We start from the raw sequence: 17,896 nt of genomic DNA, 5'->3' as shown, positions 1-17,896 counted from the left end.
TCTTTCCATCTTCTCTTGAGACCTTGACGAACTTCGTGCGATAAAGGACTCGTCACTGATGTGAAGCGTCACCGCCACCATGCCTTTTGGTCCTCGAAATCCCTTCCTCACGACGGAAGATGATGACATCCCGCTCGACACATTCGGTATGAATGCAATGTTCTTCTCCGACAAATTGTAGTCTTAATCTAACTGTATATGGAGATCGAGAGCTTCTGGCTCAGCTTGGGGAGCGAGATTCTCAACCGGTAGCCACAGGAAGAGGAGCTTTGCTGCGCCGGTTTACGGAGGATTGTAAGGTGTTCTCACTCTCTTTTGTTCGCGGCTGCTGATATCAACAGCCGTCTCTCCTGTATCCCCAGCCATAGGCCAGTACTCCAGCTCTCCGGATACATCGTTCCAATCGAGCCCGTTGCTGCAGTACTTCAGACCAAGTCAGCCTCAAATCGCTTCGACGCCAGGTTTCTCGGAGTATCAGTATGTGCCCGCTCAACTTAGCGACAGGTCAGAGCACACGAAAGACAGTTATTCGAGCAGAAAAGGGCCATCAACATCCCCTTCATTACCTCGTCAGATATCGTTCAGTCACGCGCCACCTGTAGTCCAAGGCATTCATCTGATCGAAACTAAGACACTCCCAGATCGTTTCCGTGCACTCTTCCCTTACCCCCTTTTTAACGCGGTGCAGTCAAAGTGTTTTCACCATGTGTATGACAATGACTACAATGTTGTCGTATCTGCTCCAACAGGAAGCGGCAAAACTGTTATTATGGAGCTTGCAATTTGCCGTTTGGTCAACAACTTGAAAGATGGCCTCTTCAAGCTGGTGTATCAGGCTCCGACAAGAGCGTTGTGCTCTGAAAGGTTCCGTGATTGGTCCAAGAAGTTCACTTCGTTAGGGCTATCATGTGCCGAGTTGACTGGTGATACTGATTATGCTCAGTCGCGACTGGTGCAGACTGCCAGCATTATCATCACCACGCCGGAGAAGTGGGATAGTATGACACGAAGATGGAGAGATCATTCCAAGTTGATGCAACTAGTCAGGCTCTTTCTGATTGATGAAGTTCACGTTCTCAACGAGACTCGTGGTGCTGCTCTCGAGGCTGTGGTATCTCGAATGAAGTCCGTCGGTTCAAATGTCCGTTTCATTGCTCTGAGTGCTACGATACCGAATTCAGAAGACATAGCGACGTGGTTGGGCAAGAATGATACGCTGCAACATCTGCCTGCTCATAAAGAACATTTTGGCGAAGAATTCCGTCCGACGAAGCTTCAGAAATTTGTATATGGTTATCCGTGTACGGGGAATGACTTTGCATTCGACAGGTTACTAGGGTCAAAACTCCCTGAGATTATCTCCAAGCATTCGAACAAAAAACCAATGATGATTTTCTGCTGTACTAGAAACTCTGCCATCTCTACTGCAAAAGAGCTCGCCAAGCTGTGGTTAAACACTATTCCTCAAAGACGATTCTGGGCCGGATCGGTGAGAATGCCTGTTATCAAGAATACAGATTTGAAAGGTACATTCCATAGTTCCTAGTTTAAGGCTTTACTAACATTCATAGCGCTCGTTGCCTCTGGTGTCGCTTTCCATCACGCCGGCTTGGATAGCGACGATCGTCATGCCGTTGAAAGAGCATTCCTTGAAGGAAAACTGAGTATCATCTGCTGCACATCTACGCTTGCCGTTGGTGTCAATTTGCCCTGCTACCTAGTCATCATTAAGAATACCGTTTGCTGGCAGGAAGGCGGTTGCAAAGAGTACACCGACTTGGAGATGATGCAAATGCTAGGTCGTGCCGGCCGTCCTCAATTCGACGACACTGCAGTAGCTGTCATACTTACTAAGAAAGAACGAGTTCCAATCTATGAACAACTGGTATCGGGCACAATGCAACTAGAAAGTTGTCTTCATCTTAATCTCATCGACCATCTCAATGCAGAGATCTCTTTGGGCACGGTTTCGGACATTCAAAGCGCTATCAAGTGGCTTGCGGGGACTTTCTTATTCGTGAGACTCAGGAGAAATCCTACTCGCTACAAGCTAAAGGAAAATGCAGATCACAGAGATGAGGATGAAATGCTGCAACAGATTTGTGACAAGGACATCAAACTTCTCCAGGAGACTGAACTTGTCGTCAAGCAAGGTCCTATTAAGGCCACACCGTACGGTGAAGCTATGGCCAAGTACTACGTCAAGTTTAAGACTATGAAAATAATTCTAGCGTTGCCTCCAAGAGCGAAGATTTCAGAAATTGCAAGTTACTCTATCATGTTCCTCTGGACGCTGGCTAATACGAGATAGTTATCTGCAGTATCTCAGGCAGATGAATTTCACGAGTTGCGTCTCAAGGCAGCGGAGCGCCCTTTCTACAGGGAGATCAATCGGGCTCACGGAATCCGGTTTCCAATAAAAGTAGAATTGGTTCAGAATGCTCATAAGATCTCTCTTCTCATACAGTCTGAATTAGGTGCTGTTGACTTTCCTTCTGCCGAGCAGTTCCAGAGACACAGAATGCAGTTTCAACAAGATAAGGCGATTGTATTCACGCATATCAATCGTCTATTACGGTGCATCATTGATTGTCAGATACACAACGAGGATGGCGTTGCCGTGAGAAACTGTCTCGAACTCGCGCGGAGCTTTGCTAGTCGAGTCTGGGAGAACTCACCTCTTCAAATGAAGCAAATCGATCAGATTGGTGTCGTTGCGGTGAGAAAGTTAGCTGGTGCTGGCATTAACAGTATTCAGGCACTGGAGGAAACAGAGGCGCACAGAATTGATATGATACTGAGCAAGAATCCGCCATTCGGAATGAAACTTCTTGCACGACTCGCAGAGTTTCCGAAGTTACGTGTAACTATCAAACTGCTAGGCAAGGTGAGTTGATGCACTATAATTGCTCTTCGCTGGTGTTGACTCTTCTCAGGCGAGCAAGCACGGTGGAGCGGTGAGAGTCAATTTCAAGGCCGACATAGGATTCTTGAATGAGAAGACGCCAACAACTTTCCACAAGCGTCCTGTATACGTTTGTTTCTTAACGGAGCTTTCTGATGGTCGACTATTAGACTTTCGACGCTTGAGGTGAGGCATTTGATTTATGCAGACTATATCCTATGCTAAGATTTATCAGTGCTCAAAAGCTACAGAACGATCAAGAAATCCTGCTTAGCGCGGAGATCAAGAGTCCATTGCAGCATATTACATGCTACGTGATGTGCGATGAAATCGGTAAGACGAATTCCATGACTTTTGATACCACGCACTAAAGCAGTCAACCAGGTGGAACATGTCAATATGCAGAACTGAAGCCAGATGTGCCTGATTCGTTCTTCTCGGTTGACATCCCAATGAAAACTTCCCGACGCAGAAACGGTGACGGTCCAAGACTGAAAACTATCGTTCAGAATGAAGCTTTTGAGGATGATGATATTCCGGACGATGCTTTCTTGGAAGCTGGTAGGTGTATCCCTGTCTGTTGATGATCTCGACTAATTGTGCTTGAAGTTCATGGTCTTGATGATCATCCTCAGAACCAAGGTTCAGTGGACAGGGCTTCGAACAATAGTCGAAAGAACGAACGGCATACGAGTGACCTTCGCGAAGATACCGAGGAGTTACAACCAGTCATGCTTGAAAATGGGAAATACAACTGCAACCACAAATGCAAAGATAAATCAACGTCTGTTTGCTTTTTATAATATTCGCAGTACAATGGCTAATCAAGTAATAGGTGCAAGCACTTTTGCTGCCGCGAAGGTCTCGATAAGCCTCCAAAGGTGCACAAGAATGCTCGTCATAATGAACGAACAAAGAGCAATATCCAGCTTCCATTAATCAATAACGGTATCCCAAAGACGCCTATTAAAGGTTCACAGCGCAACGGACCCTCTTATGATACAATTGATTACCTCGATCTCACCCAACCAACCAAGGAAGAGCAGCATAAGCAACATATAGCCCCTGAATCGAAGGCAAAACGAATGGCCAATCTAGACTTCGCATCATCTCAAGCGATGTTGCCCAGGGCTACAGTCAGGAAAATAGCTAGGAATAGGAAACGATCCAACAATCGCCGACGACGTTCGTCGAGTGAGTACGATGACAGCAGCTTAGAGGAGTTCTTCTCTCCAACGCAACATGCATTAACTGATATGACTAATGGGGACTCGCCCACAATCGGTACAAGTCTGGACTTGAATGATGACGTTGATCAATCAACTATTGGTTCAAGCAACACTCAACCGTCTAACATTGTTCAGAGTCCTTACACAGGTCTTGTCGCAAAGGCACTAGGGCCACAGGACAGATTGTCGTACAATGCACCAAAACTTTCTTTCAAAAGAAATGTCGGACCAATGAGTGATGCAACAAACATCTCCAACGCTTCCAAGCGCCCAAAGATCGATATGCAATCTTCGTCCAACGGTGATGCAGACACAATTCATGACCCAGTTAATGATTTAAAGAATCATTCACCTAACCAGCCTGAATCGCAAAATGAATATATTGATGCGTTGTTGTTGCAGGAATTTGGCGATATCGTTAACTTTTCCGGGATCTAACGGTTTTATGTGTCGCAATTATACACGGTATAGGTGTGATTGATATCTGTGAAGATGCCTGTATCGATTGATAGGTATGATGTACGACCGATTTGCAATGAGGACTGAAGATCACAAGGGTATCTGCTGGGTATCTATTATTTATCTAGCTATTATACAGATATATATATATATACATCAATATATGTAATAACAATGATGAGACATTGTAATCTCTATCTTCATCATCTACAGACGTGTTCAGCTATTCTGCCTGTCATGTTTTAGTGCTTGTTTTGCGTCATGGACATACTCCCTCAAAGCTCCCATCAAAACCTGTAGCCTGCATAATCGACCACCTCAACGCGTCAATATTGAGATGGCTCTTCTTCAAATTCCTCGCCACATCCTTCATGGCACTAACACATATAATCTCTCCCAACGGCGGCGGACCCTTTGTCTCCTTCAATCTCACCGCAAACTCATACTGTGGATCACTCGGGTTAGAGTCTGACGGTATCTGATCCATCGCCCGTAGCGCATCAAGGTCAATTTGCAGTTTTGCCAGTTTGGAGTTTCGCACTATTTGGTTGGAATGCCAGTGTTTGAGGTCTTGGACTCTGTCGCAGAGTAGTCTGTCGACTTTGGAGACGACGATTTGGTGCGGGATGGCGTATTGGCGTAGTAGAGTGAGGATTTGTTGGTCGCCTGGTTTTATGCCGTGGCGGAGGTCCAAGAGGATGAATGTTCGGCGCAATCTGTACCTCTTAGCAGCTTGCCATCAAAGGATAAAAAGGATGGGGTGAAAGCCTACTGTTTCCGCCTCTGCAAATACTTCATTATCTCCTCCCCTTGCTCAAGTTTACTCCCGGTGCCGTAACCGGGCATATCTAACAACACAATCTTGGACTCCCCGCCTTTCGTACCTCCAATTCCGTACGCGTTCATCTCCGTGGTTTTCCCGCGTTTGTCGCCCGAACGACATATTTCGTGGTCCACAAGCGCATTTATGAGTGAGCTTTTGCCTACGTTCGTTTTCCCAAGGAATGCGACTTCGGGTTCCCGGCTGTCGTGGGGGATGGTGCGGAATTGCGCGGCGGAGTATAGTTTGACGGGGGAGTGGCGGGTGTGCGCGAAGAAGCGGGAGGCGGATTTAAGTTGGGTGGAATTCGGCGGTTGGGTATCCCAGTAGGCTGCTAGGTCGGTGGGTTGGAGGTCGTCAAAGGATGTGCGATGAGCTGTTGAGGTTGTGGGTTTATTGTTCGGGTTGGTGTGCTGGAGGTTTGGAGAGAGGGTTTGGAGATGGCATCGTTGTTGTTGTGAGAGGAGAGTTTGGCAGAGTCTGTATGGTGAGGTTGGATGAGGTTTCCACATTTCAGCCCTTTATATTTTTGATGATATTTTTCTATTCAATTGGCCATAATTCGACGCCTTGACGATATTATCTTATTTGAAGCTGTTCTGTTGCAAATAAGTTAGTTATGAGCTGTCGGAGAACTTTGCGACCTCCGGCGCTAAACCTAATCAGGGCGGCTATATTCCCCGCGACATCATCGTCACCATCAACATCGACGCTTCGGTCGCTCCAAGTCTAGACCCGTGTAAGGACCCTTGAAATTTTACACCTTTCTTCTCATTACTTTGACTGCGACAATATGATCAACGCTGTGCTCGTTTTCAACAACACAGGTCAGCCCAGACTGACCAAGTTCTACACCCAACTTGTACGCCTCAAAGCATTCCCATAGAAGCCAACCACTAACTTCTCCAGGACACACAAATCCAACAAAAACTCATAAAGCAAATATACGATCTCGTCTCCCAACGCCCCGCCTCAGCATGCAACTTTCTCCCCCTCCCGCCTCTCCTGTCGCAAGGCGCAAGCTCCAAAGCCGCCAGCGGACCATCCGACGCACCTACACAAATCACATATCGCACCTACGCAACCTTGTCCTTTATTATGATCTCAACATCCACGGAATCACCATTAGCGCTCATCGACCTGATCCAAGTCTTTGTTGAGGCGCTCGATCGACTGTTTCAGAATGTGTGCGAGTTGGATCTTATATTTGGGTATGAGACTATGCATGCCACGCTGAGTGAGATGATTATTGGCGGTGTGGTGGTTGAGACAAACACCGATAGGATTGTGGCTGGCGTAAAGGCGCAGGAGGGTTCCAGGGGAAAGAGGATGGCTGTTGATGCGGCGAGTTCAGTTGGGCAATTGAGTATACCTGGGTTCGGGCCGTGGCGGTGACCTCCTCGATATGAATGGTTGATTTGTCTGCATTTATGGAGTTTGTGATATGTATTTTAGCGTACTACACTATTTGATTGACAACATGCTTCTCACTTGTGGTTTCATGGCTTTGATACTGCTTATCAGGTATGGCTTATCGGCTTATCGGCGATAGAGGCTAGATAAGGGCTTGCCCTGTAAAGCAGACGAAAGAGGAATAGCCTTTCCATTCATAGGAACAAATTTCATTGGCTCGGTGGAGAAAGTAGCCGCCCCACTTCGCTTATTTGTTCGCGCACGATATCTTCTCATCTTCAAGTCTGCTTCCGACCTGACTTCTTTCTCTCTTCGTCCCCTCGTTCAGTCAACACAGTGCACATTCAGCACCTCGACCATCGCCAATCGACAAAATGGTAAGCTAGACACTTCACAATGACTCTTTAGAGTCTTCTCCTGAGCTCTGAGAGTTATACGACTTCCGTCGACTTTCTCGTTGGGTCTGCTTTTTTTAATCCAAAGCAACTCATCTGGCCGAAGATCATTTCTTCCGAAACGATTCCGCCATTGTCTTCTGTAGTTGACTGATCATGTCCCTGAAAAGAGATATATCCTTCTCTACAGGAGACTGGTGATGATTTGGCTTGAGCCATGATCGTCGTGTGTGGTGTACGGCAGAAATGTCGGCAACCACTGCGATTTTCGTGTTCTCTCTAGAGTTCAAAGAAGACAGCGTGTTGGACACGATTTGCTGATTCTTCTTTTCTCAATGATAGCCTCCTAAGGGAAAGAAAGTTGCTGCCGCCCCCTTCCCCCAGGGTAAGGCTGGTGCCAAGAAGACCAAGGTTAGTATTTTACTCCCATCGAAACATGACTTGTGTTCATGGCTAATTATATTAGAACCCCCTCTTCGAGGCTCGCAGCCGCAACTACGGTATCGGCCAGGATGTCCAGCCCAAGCGCAACCTCTCTCGCTTCGTCAAGTGGCCCGAGTATGTCCGTCTTCAGCGCCAGAAGAAGATCTTGAACCTCCGTCTCAAGGTCCCTCCTGCGATCGCCCAGTTCTCCAACACTCTCGACCGCAACACCGCTGCCCAGACCTTCAAGCTCCTCAACAAGTACCGCCCCGAGTCCAAGGCTGAGAAGAAGGAGCGTCTCCACAAGGCGGCCACCGCCGTCGCCGAGGGTAAGAAGAAGGAGGACGTCTCCAAGAAGCCCTACGCCGTCAAGTACGGTCTCAACCACGTTGTCGGTCTCGTTGAGAACAAGAAGGCCTCTCTCGTCCTCATTGCTCACGACGTCGACCCCATCGAGTTGGTTGTCTTCCTTCCCGCTCTTTGCCGCAAGATGGGTGTTCCCTACGCCATCATCAAGGGCAAGGCTCGTCTCGGAACAGTCGTCCACAAGAAGGTTTGTCTTTTTTCCTCAGCATATTTTTGAATGTCTTCTAACTGATATAGACTGCCGCCGTTGTTGCTTTGACCGAGGTCCGCTCCGAGGACAACTCCGAGTTCTCCAAGCTCGTCTCCGCCATCAAGGAGGGTTACTCTGACAAGTATGAGGAGAACCGTCGTCACTGGGGTGGTGGTATCATGGGTGCCAAGGCCAACGATCGCCAGGAGAAGAAGCGCAAGGCTATCGAGTCTGCCATCAAGATCTAAGCCTGCACTTGATTGAACGAAAAGTGTTATGACCTGTCTAACCATGGGCTATAAAAAGTTCTCAAAATTCAATGAAGAGATGACTACCTTCAAATGTTCTTCCTATATTCTATTTTCCTTGCAGATACCCACTACCATGCTCGTCATCAATGCCAAAATTAGTGTTTTGGACTGAAAGGTCTCTTCGGTAGTGTTCTTAGGAGTGTCGGTTATGATTATAGATGTATTGGAGCGCTTCCCAGTGTACCGTAATTGTAATGTTATAGTTGATCCAGTGCGGCAGTACTGTACTACTAGTATACGTCAACGCTATTTTAGCTTCAATCCACAACCAACAATTCTCAAACTGCAGTCTAGTTAGTCTATTCGTTAATCACAATGAGTCATTCTGAATGATCAATGTCCATTGGCAGATTAGGAGTTCAAAATCTACAACGCTATGTCTGGTACTACCTTCAATTGATTCTGGATCAGGAAACGCATATAAAATGCGCTTTCGCCATGTCCAATCCAACTCGATTCAATGTAAGGACAAAACTTAACCAGCGTTGAAATTCAACAACCAAGACCGTCGCCATGGCAGACCCCCGAGTCGTCAACATGGATGGCTTTACATCCACCTCTCATTCTAATATAACGCCCACGCTTTCTCCATCTCTGCCATCAAATCGCCTCAAACGCCCCTTCACGGTTTGCGTAATCGGTGCTTCGGGTGCGATTGGCGCTGGAGTCGCGAAATCATACGCACTGGCGGGATGTAGTGATCTTATTCTCGCTGGGCGGAACTCTGATACCTTGAAAAGGGTATCTGAGGATATACTATCTTCCTCTGATGAGAGTGATAACGAGGGGGTAAAGACAAGGATCCATATCCAACACTGCGACATCGCATCGCACGACTCCGTCCGCAAACTCGCAGAATTTATAGGTTCCTCCTTCTCCGGGGTACTGGACGCTGTCGTGCTGGTAAGCGGTATATCGGGCCCTGTCGAGCTCCGCATCACAGACGGCTCTCCATCGGACGGCCACTGGGCGGAGGTCTTCAACACCAATACTCTTGGCACATACCACGTTGCGCACTACCTCGTGCCACTGCTGCTAAAGTCTGACACCAAAGCATTGCTGGTGATAGGCTCAATAGCGGCGTGTATCACGAAAGGCATGATAGCGAATACGAAATATTGCGTTAGTAAACTTGCGCAGGCACGGATTGTGGAGTGTGTTGCGGAACAGTTTGCGGAGCAAGGGTTGTTGGCTGTGAGTGTGCATCCGGGGGCTGTTGGCAGTGAAAATGCGCTTGCTACGGCACCGAAGGAGTTTATTAAATGTATGTTCCATCCTCCGGGAGAAAGGCGTATGAATGAGTAGTGCTGACGGTTGTGTAGATTTGACGGATGACCCTAACCTGTGCGGCGCGTTTTGCGTCTGGTTGAGTCGGGATACAGCTCGATTTTCGTGGTTAAATGGGAGGTTGGTAAGCGCTACGTGGGATCCGGAGGAGTTGCTGGCGAAGAAGGAGGATGTTGTTAAGGGAGATTTGCTCAAGTTTGAGGCTAGGACGACGCTGGATTTGTAGATGTCTCAAGCGGGCACCGGATCAAGTTTGAAAGCCCATAGCGTGACCTGACAATTCATTGAAATTCAGCTACTAAGTTTCCAAAGAACCGGTAGTTATCTATTCTTGAACCTTTTAGCAGGGAAACATCAACAACTACTTAGAAATATCGTAGATACGAGTAACTTGTTCAATAGGAGAAAGCTGGTAGCAGTCATACCGCCACCTCTGTTGCTGAAACGTCATGTTGTGACACGTTACGTATTTCTTTCCTACGCTTTCTTTGATTTGTATTCGAATCGTCGGCGGGKTACTGTCAATTTAGTCTGGCCAGACTTCGATGGCAATTTGGGATGCTGGATTTCCAATCCACACAAGGGTTTCATTGACTCCGCCACAACAGCCGAATTTCCACAGTACACAGTGGGAAAAACAAACAACTGACCAGTGTTGATCCGGTAGCGCAAGCCTTATGGAATACCTGAGCGAATTGTGGAACACTGGCGCAGATACCTGCAGCAACAGGAAGGTGCCGCCCTGAATGTGTGGTATGTACAAATCCCTCCAAGATCTTTGGTCTCTAGTCAACTAAAACATCCAAGCAATGTCATCGACGACTCTTCGGCCAGATACACAGCCTGCACAAATTGTTTCATGTCGCTTGATTTTCAAATGGTGGTGGAAGCGTCACAGCCCGAATGATGTATTTAATACTTAGATTTTGGAGCTCTCCGGGTTATGGGCCCTTTATTCAAATAATGTTGCATCAGTCAATTGCGACTGTCAGTATTGATCTTTGTGACGGAAACATTCAACTTCAGCTCCGGATTGTTGCCTTAATAGGTATAAATCAGTGGGCTCAGTCGCGTGGCGCTAAGTATTGCAGGTTGGTTACCGTAATAGGAAAGGGTACCTGATTGACACTATCTATGAGAGACGGATACAGAGTATTTAATGCACTGTGTTCCAGCACCAAATATTACAAATATATTTGACCTAGAGAATCATCAGCTATCTACCCTACTCGAAAATTGAGTCCTTCATCATGGGTGTCATTCGAGACATTCTTAGCACCGCGCTGGGATCTGACCAAGTCAAAAATGGCTTCAACTCGCGTTTTTCCCCATCGTCCGATCAATACTCGACGAACCAATGCCAGTCGTCTTCTCTTCGTCAGAATCTCCCCAATCAAGTTGATTATAACATGGGACGAGATATGAGAATGCAGACCCAGAGTCCAAACTATGCTTCGTCCCGGAACCCTATTTATGACCGCCAGTACTACAGCAGACAAGATAACGAGGAGGACCACAATTATGATCATATCTTCGGTGCAGTACCACCGTACTCAGAGTCCACCAAATATCAATCATCTACGGAGGATCAAGGTGCTTCTGGCGTGAGGCGGAAGTATAATAGTAATGGGGGTAGCACTTGCCACGGCCAAGTTCATTCGCGCCGTACGAAATCTCGACCACTGGCTTTGCCTCAGATCGACTACGGAGATGGACAACCTTTCCTTCGTGGATATAGTCAGGAGCTAGGACAATCTGGGATCTCTTTTGAAGATTTTATGCAAGCTTTGGACGCGATCAACGTCGCTATCATCCCGAATCCAGAGGCAGCAATATTTCAGAAGGGAGCTAACATTGCAGGGTGGTTTTTGTGAGTTCTTTTCTTTCTATCTCTGTCGTTTTGTGTCTTTTCTCTGAACCTGTGCTAAATCGACATGGGGAATTTTCCAAAGGCCTGGGGCTGCCTCGATTGGTCTCACGATAGGCCAGATTGGTGTTGGACTCGGCACAGCAATGGGCCATTCATCTACGGTTGCTAAAGCTCTATCAAAGGCTAATATGGAAATTTTTGTACCAAATGGTCTTGAAATATGGTGAGTTTGAAAGATGTTTGATGTTGCTCCGCTACCATTTCGTCGGATTAACCTCAGCCAGTATCGCTAGAACAAAAGACGTCGACGCTGAGGTCGGCATCGCACCCTCTGAATCAAGGGGAATAGTAAGTTTGTCACCAGACGAGAGAGTGGCGTGGTACGGTGACCTCCTCGCTCCTCTCACCATTGTACTACCACCGCTGCAAGATAGCGGCCGTCAAGATGCTATCGCAGCATTGGGCCAGAGATTTGGTGACAAGAGTACGGAAAAGAAGGTACGCAAAGCCCAGAAAAAACTGGAGAAGGGAGATACCAAGCAATTCGCATCTCTAGAAGGAGATCTGAAATGGGTGAGATTTTTCTTTGGCAGAAGGGTGGCTGTTCTATGCTGAAAAGCTAATTATTGATCTAAGATTATGGTTAGACCAACCTCTCCTTCTGCGATGGCTCACTGGCAGAGAGTATTGCAAGAGAGTGACACCGCTTTAAGATCGCGAGATCAGGTGGGAAGTATGGTAAGGAGATAACGAGGCGATCTTGATAGTGATATCCGCACGTTGCACTCGGGGCTATACGAAGACGAAGGCACAATGTGATGATAATACCGAGTGAAGCCCTTGAGGGATTACAGACCCCAGTGTTGGCTAAGAATGGCATGCAATAGATGATCGATTTTTTACAATAGCCCTGCCGAGACCCAGCTTACCTTACTATTTAAAGCCGGTCCCCTTAGCGTTTCCTGGGATTCATAATCCCCGGCCCGCGCTTCCCAGAGCATACCCGATCTGGAAGGTGAAATAGATGGAGTGGATTCTGTTACTTAGGACAAGCTGTCTCAACATGAACTAGCTACTTAAAGTAAGCAACTAGTACGATAGAACCCCGGCCCGAAGACGTAAGCGAGCATAGTACATGTAGGCAGGTGTATGAGCATATTGGATTCGGTACTGTCGCTGCCATGAGTGTAGAAGCTGGTAATACGACTGCTGCCGGTGAACTGAATATTTTGATTTAGGCTGGAATGATAATTTAATAGGCCGATTACGAGGAGGAAGTCACAACTGGTATGAGTGGGTACTGATGATATTTTGAATGAGATTAATTCAGTCCTTCTAGCTACTTCTAACAAAAATTTGATATGAGAGCCAACCAAATCGATCAAATTTCCTTTCTATGTCATATTCTCCACAATAGCACGACTCAGTCTCACCTGATAAATCTTGGAATACGCAAGAATAATGACCCTGTCTCCCGCCAAAGCAAAATTCTGCAACGGGGCTTGATCTGAGTCGACAACGGCTTCACCTTGAATCGATAGAGCATTGATCATCCCCAAAATCTTGCCCGCTGAACTTCTCACAACAATTCCATCGGACTCCCCGGTCCAAACCCTTTCATCATCATCCACATGCAAGCCATCCGGAATTCCGCGCTGAGCGATGCCCAGCAGTCGTTTATTGTGTGGGAAGCCATTTTCGCTTAGATCGAAAACGTAGATCGCAGCACTGTCACTGCCATAGTAAAATTCTGTCGAGGAGATGGTGACAAATCCACTGCCTGGGTTTGTGAAACTTGGAGTATCGGTGATGTATAGCTTGGTACTGTTTTTGTTCACTCGAATGCCATTGGGGACAAGGATATCTGTTCGGTCGATAACAGGAAGTAGAGTCTTCTCAATAGGGTCCCAGCGCCAGGTTGCATCTGGAATGGTGGGATAATCACCATTATTGTAATAATAGCTCAGGGGGTCGTCTGTGAAGAACAACCACGCTTTATCACCTCTTTTGGCCCAAGTCAAATCGTTGGGCCCATTAAATCTCAACCCAAAATAGCTGTTGAGAAGCTCACGAGTCTCATAAGTGACTGGGTCGACTTCATAGATGGTAGGCGGTATTGTGGCATTCCCAGTCCCTGCAATGTATACTTTTCCGTTGAAGTATCCACCGCCATTTGGATTGAGAATTGGGACACCATTCGACGAAACGAGCAAGGGCTTCACGCTGCGCGTATCCATGTCTAGAATGCTGACATAGCTGACATTTTCGACAGAGCTGGATGCCATCCACACCTGGTTGTGATCCCATACCCAGATGCCCATTTCATCCGCTATCGGCTTGTTGTCGGGATCAGTGTATACAAGCTCCAGGCTAGCATCATCGGCAAGTAAAGAGGTGAACTCATCGTCGTACGATATGAACGGCTTGAAAATTTCTATCGTTTCCGTTGGTTCATCGTCATTGAAGAGGCCTTTTGTCCGCAGAAAGGATTCAGATGGCAGACCCGCGAAAGTGGCCGGAAGGCTGTAAAGCATGGTTGAATCAAGTCGTAATATATTTGAATTTGAAGTGGCCGCTAGGAACATATTGCCCATAATGACACAAAAACTAAAAATGTGATTTCTTGCTGCCATCTTGTCGGCTCATTGAGAAATCCAACTGTCCTTGAATCCTTTGGAGAAATTTACGGTAATGTGTGCAGCTAGAAACTGCATTTTATACGGGTAGGTACGACATTAAGAGTATTTCTCATGTCAGACAGCTTTTTCGCGGGGTTCGAAAGCTTCGTCCAACTACATGATTGATTCAAATTTCACCTCCTGGTTACCGAAGGTGGAATGTATTGAGTAGCGTGTCTGCCGTGCCGCCACCAATAGTTCTACGTTTACTCTACCTAGTCTCGATATAGAAATCGATTTACGTACTTCTAAATTACTTTTCAGCTCATTACTTGTTATACATTTCACTCAATCATTTCTCGCTCTGTTATAACCATTTGACCTGTCTAGTACAACCCCTACCGACCATTCGAGCATATCAGAAAGAGAAAGTAAATCACACCCTTATGCTTAAAGAGCCCAAATGTGTGCATTTAGTAAAACATTTGCTAAAGAGAAAAGAGATAGAAAGGAAAAAAAATATAGTCGTAGAAGTCATGGCATGGGGTATCTTTTGTCCTCCTTCCGGGTAATTTGTTTTTGAGTGACCTGATGTATTACAGCTATGCTTATGAGTGAGTTGATGGTGGAGGGCGAGAAAGACCCTGTCGAGCCTATCATTGATTGTCAGTAAGAGTCCGAATATACCATGTCGTGCAATGGGGAAATACCTTCATCTGCTCAATTCTGGCTTTCAACTGACTGGTCACTTCTGCCGCTCGCTTCCAATTCTCTGCCGGCTCGGCTGATCGGCTCGTTATCGAAGGCTGGTCGTCACCACTATGGGTGCTACCGGCAGATGCGTAGCGAGCCGTGGATCGAACTGGGCTACCTCTACTGGACAAAGTCTGTCCCATGGGTGGACTGAACTTCCTGCGTCCAAATGCCGAGTCTAAATTTGTTTCGGCAGTAGGCGAGCCAAAGCCGTTGTTTTCTTTGTCCTCACTTGCACTGGATACATAGCTTCGGGGTCGTCCGGTGTCCAAGCGCGAGCTCATGTAGCCAGCACGAGAACCGTTGCTGCTATAGGTCCCTATATCCGGTGATAGTGGGCCGTTGTCTGACATACCAGTATTGAGCCCATCTGCTAACACTGGTGGGCTCATTGTGGATGCACGAACAGCTCGAGCTAATTCACGCTTCAGTCGTTCAATCTCGCGTTGTTGTTTCTGGACCGTTTGTTCTGCAGTCTCTGCATCACTACGAGCACGAACCAACTGTGTTTCTTTGGCCTTGATGCTCAAGACGTCCCGAGTATGGTCTTCTATGAGTTGTGCATTCTGGTTCTGAAGCTCAGTCACTTGAGACGAAAGCCTCGTCTTTTCAGTCCGGAGATCTTCATTGAGTTTCCAGAGGCGCTCTTTCTCGATGCGGAGCTCCTCCAATTCAGCACGCTCAGCAGCAGCAAGGCCAGACATGACAGGTGCAGCAGCAGGTGCTACCTCCGCAGGCGCCGCATTTTTACTGATCGGTCGTCCAGTCAGTCCTCGTCCTAAGCCGAACTTTGGCTGTGAGGGAGGTGCGGCTACTGGCTCTTCTAGTGGCGGCGACGATACACGCCGTTGAGGGGATCCAGCTGCGGCTCCACCAACACCAGGGATGCGTCGTTGCATCTTGAGCCCACCTCCAGGAGTAGCCAATCCCGACTTAGGCGCGCCTGGGCGTGCAAGTCCTGGTCTAGCGACAGCTTTAGGCTTAGGAGGCGGAGATGCCTCTTCAACTGGTGGCGGTGGTGCAGCTGCCGGAGCAGCCTTTTTGACTCCGAGAGCAGGTTTCTTTGCGCCTGGTGCAGCCTTCCTCGCTGCCGGGGGGGCGGGTTTGGGTGGTGCGACGATAGGCTTGGGGCGGTCCTTGGCCTTGACTTCGGCTGTATCGAAATATTCCTTGATCTTGGTTTTCCTGATCTCGTCCAGACCATCAAGGTACGGATTCATGGCTCSTTCGCCCATGATTTTCATTAGAGTTCCTAGGATTTCAGCAGCGCCAGATCGTACGACTTCACTCGATTCGGTTAGTAATTTTATGGCGGCTTCGGCGATTGACTTGACTTCAGGTTTTTGTGGCACATCGCGCGTTGTTCGCAAACATCTGGTCAAGAATTTGACGGTTTCTTGTTTGACTTGAGGGTTCTTGTGTTTCAGGAACTCAAAGATATCCTCTAGACAATCTGAAAGACCTGTAGAGCCAAACACAGCATCTAACGCCTGGCCGAGCGCATCAGCAACAGATTGCTTCTTCTCCTTCAGACGTTCCATGATTGGTGCCATGATTATCGACCGATATTTTGCAAATCCAGAGCGCAGACCCTTAGCAAGCAAGTCCACACAGTTGGCGGCGACCGTTACAACTGCAATATTTGCATCCTTCATGCACTTTGCAAGTGCCCTGACAATCTCGTCGAATGGTCCTTCCTGGATTCGAGGAACGTTGAGCGCCTTGTAAAGTTCGTCCAATGATTCTTTCCTGTCCTTCCACTTTGTCGAGCCCAGTTGTTCGTGTAAATTCTTCGGTACCTTTGGCATCACATCAACCGGTTCTGCAAGATCAAGAGGTTCCATTTCACCCTCCTCCTCGCCGTAATCATCCCCAGCTTCTCCACCCACGTCATCTTCACCAGGCGCGGGGGCAGACGCCATAGCATCCTGCTGTGCTCTAGTCAATCGCTCTTGCTTTGGCGGAGCCTCCTCTTTAACTTTCTCAAATAATTTGTCCAAATCCTGTTGTTGCACTGGTTTCAACTCAGCCCAGAAAACTGGTTTCATCGCTTCTTTGAGCCATCGGTACAGCTCCACGGTGAGATTCTGTGCTTCGGCACGAACGTTCTTGTCGGCATGGCCGAACACTTTAGGTAATATCTTGAGCACGGGTTTGGGGTCGACGATCTTGCATCCATAGTTGTGATATATGGCTGTAATAGCAGCAAGTCCCGCGGCAATAGATTTGGGTTGTTTTGCCGAGAGGATAGGAATCAAATCTTCGATCACTGGGCCTGGTGCGTCGAGTTCTATAAGCAGCAGTAGCGCTTCAAGTGCGTTTGCCTTGGCGGCAGGACGCGCCGATGGGAGGCCTTTTTCAGCGATGGCGGAAACCGTTACACCTCGTGTTCTAATCATTGTAAGCGGTCCCGCTCATTAGTATCACAGCACTACCGACCTTGTACACGCCTGAACTCCTCCATATTTCAAAAACGCACCATACGCCGCTAGACCTTCCTGTTGGGCGGCAACATTTGAATCGGCAACGGCGCCTTTCCATAACGACGGGTCTTGTAAAAACGGCGTGAATACGGGATCTGATTCATCTGGCGTTTTCTCGAACTGTTTTGCAGCGTCTTCGTAACCTTCTTTTCGTACTTTCCAGACCTATTATTGCAATCGGGCACCAATCAATAAGGCTGCAAGTGGGCCCAGGAGTTTGTATGCTGACCTTGTGTGTGAAGCGATCCGGTAGAGGGAGAGAGGAGAAATCCTCCTCGGCGTCAGCCATGGTGGCGGATGCAGGCAATCAGGCGCTGCCAGGATCGGTCTATGAGCCATTTGATTAGTATCAAGGACTTAGTTTGAATCATGCG

At 47.6% G+C, this 17,896-nt stretch overlaps 8 protein-coding genes across 8 annotated transcripts; 5 read left to right on the top strand and 3 right to left on the bottom strand.

Annotated features, from left to right (window-relative positions):
• Positions 1-79: 79 nt before the first annotated feature.
• BHQ10_004927 (uncharacterized protein) lies at positions 80-4,572 on the top strand (the record flags this gene model as incomplete). The annotated part of the gene is made up of 12 exons (XM_040877346.1): positions 80-146; positions 205-294; positions 342-1,329; positions 1,408-1,526; positions 1,572-2,200; positions 2,312-2,887; positions 2,937-3,091; positions 3,141-3,238; positions 3,290-3,466; positions 3,515-3,689; positions 3,741-4,215; positions 4,270-4,572. The coding sequence occupies 12 exons, from the start codon at positions 80-82 to the stop codon at positions 4,570-4,572; spliced, it is 3,852 nt and encodes a 1,283-aa protein (XP_040733431.1).
• A 280-nt stretch (positions 4,573-4,852) lies between these two features.
• On the bottom strand, positions 4,853-5,925 carry BHQ10_004926 (uncharacterized protein; the record flags this gene model as incomplete). Its single annotated transcript, XM_040877345.1, has 2 exons — positions 4,853-5,309; positions 5,366-5,925. 2 exons carry the CDS (start codon positions 5,923-5,925, stop codon positions 4,853-4,855), a joined length of 1,017 nt encoding a protein of 338 aa, XP_040733430.1.
• Positions 5,926-6,206: 281 nt separating this feature from the next.
• On the top strand, positions 6,207-6,808 carry BHQ10_004925 (uncharacterized protein; the record flags this gene model as incomplete). Its single annotated transcript, XM_040877344.1, has 2 exons — positions 6,207-6,275; positions 6,323-6,808. 2 exons carry the CDS (start codon positions 6,207-6,209, stop codon positions 6,806-6,808), a joined length of 555 nt encoding a protein of 184 aa, XP_040733429.1.
• A 392-nt stretch (positions 6,809-7,200) lies between these two features.
• Positions 7,201-8,448, top strand: BHQ10_004924 (uncharacterized protein; the record flags this gene model as incomplete). The annotated part of the gene is made up of 4 exons (XM_040877343.1): positions 7,201-7,203; positions 7,564-7,632; positions 7,688-8,197; positions 8,248-8,448. The coding sequence occupies 4 exons, from the start codon at positions 7,201-7,203 to the stop codon at positions 8,446-8,448; spliced, it is 783 nt and encodes a 260-aa protein (XP_040733428.1).
• Positions 8,449-9,024: 576 nt separating this feature from the next.
• On the top strand, positions 9,025-10,024 carry BHQ10_004923 (uncharacterized protein; the record flags this gene model as incomplete). Its single annotated transcript, XM_040877342.1, has 2 exons — positions 9,025-9,775; positions 9,834-10,024. The coding sequence occupies 2 exons, from the start codon at positions 9,025-9,027 to the stop codon at positions 10,022-10,024; spliced, it is 942 nt and encodes a 313-aa protein (XP_040733427.1).
• Positions 10,025-11,048: 1,024 nt separating this feature from the next.
• On the top strand, positions 11,049-12,369 carry BHQ10_004922 (uncharacterized protein; the record flags this gene model as incomplete). Its single annotated transcript, XM_040877341.1, has 4 exons — positions 11,049-11,668; positions 11,751-11,891; positions 11,953-12,241; positions 12,316-12,369. The coding sequence occupies 4 exons, from the start codon at positions 11,049-11,051 to the stop codon at positions 12,367-12,369; spliced, it is 1,104 nt and encodes a 367-aa protein (XP_040733426.1).
• A 693-nt stretch (positions 12,370-13,062) lies between these two features.
• On the bottom strand, positions 13,063-14,202 carry BHQ10_004921 (uncharacterized protein; the record flags this gene model as incomplete). Its single annotated transcript, XM_040877340.1, has 1 exon — positions 13,063-14,202. The coding sequence occupies one exon, from the start codon at positions 14,200-14,202 to the stop codon at positions 13,063-13,065; it is 1,140 nt and encodes a 379-aa protein (XP_040733425.1).
• Positions 14,203-14,894: 692 nt separating this feature from the next.
• BHQ10_004920 (uncharacterized protein) lies at positions 14,895-17,811 on the bottom strand (the record flags this gene model as incomplete). The annotated part of the gene is made up of 4 exons (XM_040877339.1): positions 14,895-14,939; positions 14,997-17,430; positions 17,479-17,687; positions 17,752-17,811. 4 exons carry the CDS (start codon positions 17,809-17,811, stop codon positions 14,895-14,897), a joined length of 2,748 nt encoding a protein of 915 aa, XP_040733424.1.
• Between the last annotated feature and the right edge of the window lie 85 nt (positions 17,812-17,896).

The sequence above is a fragment of the Talaromyces amestolkiae genome (assembly GCF_001896365.1).
Source record: "Talaromyces amestolkiae strain CIB chromosome Unknown scaffold8.1, whole genome shotgun sequence".
Classification (NCBI taxonomy): Eukaryota; Fungi; Ascomycota; class Eurotiomycetes; order Eurotiales; family Trichocomaceae; genus Talaromyces; species Talaromyces amestolkiae.
The sequence above is the reverse complement of the archived record's forward strand: the minus strand, read 5'-3'. Positions and strand labels throughout refer to the sequence as shown.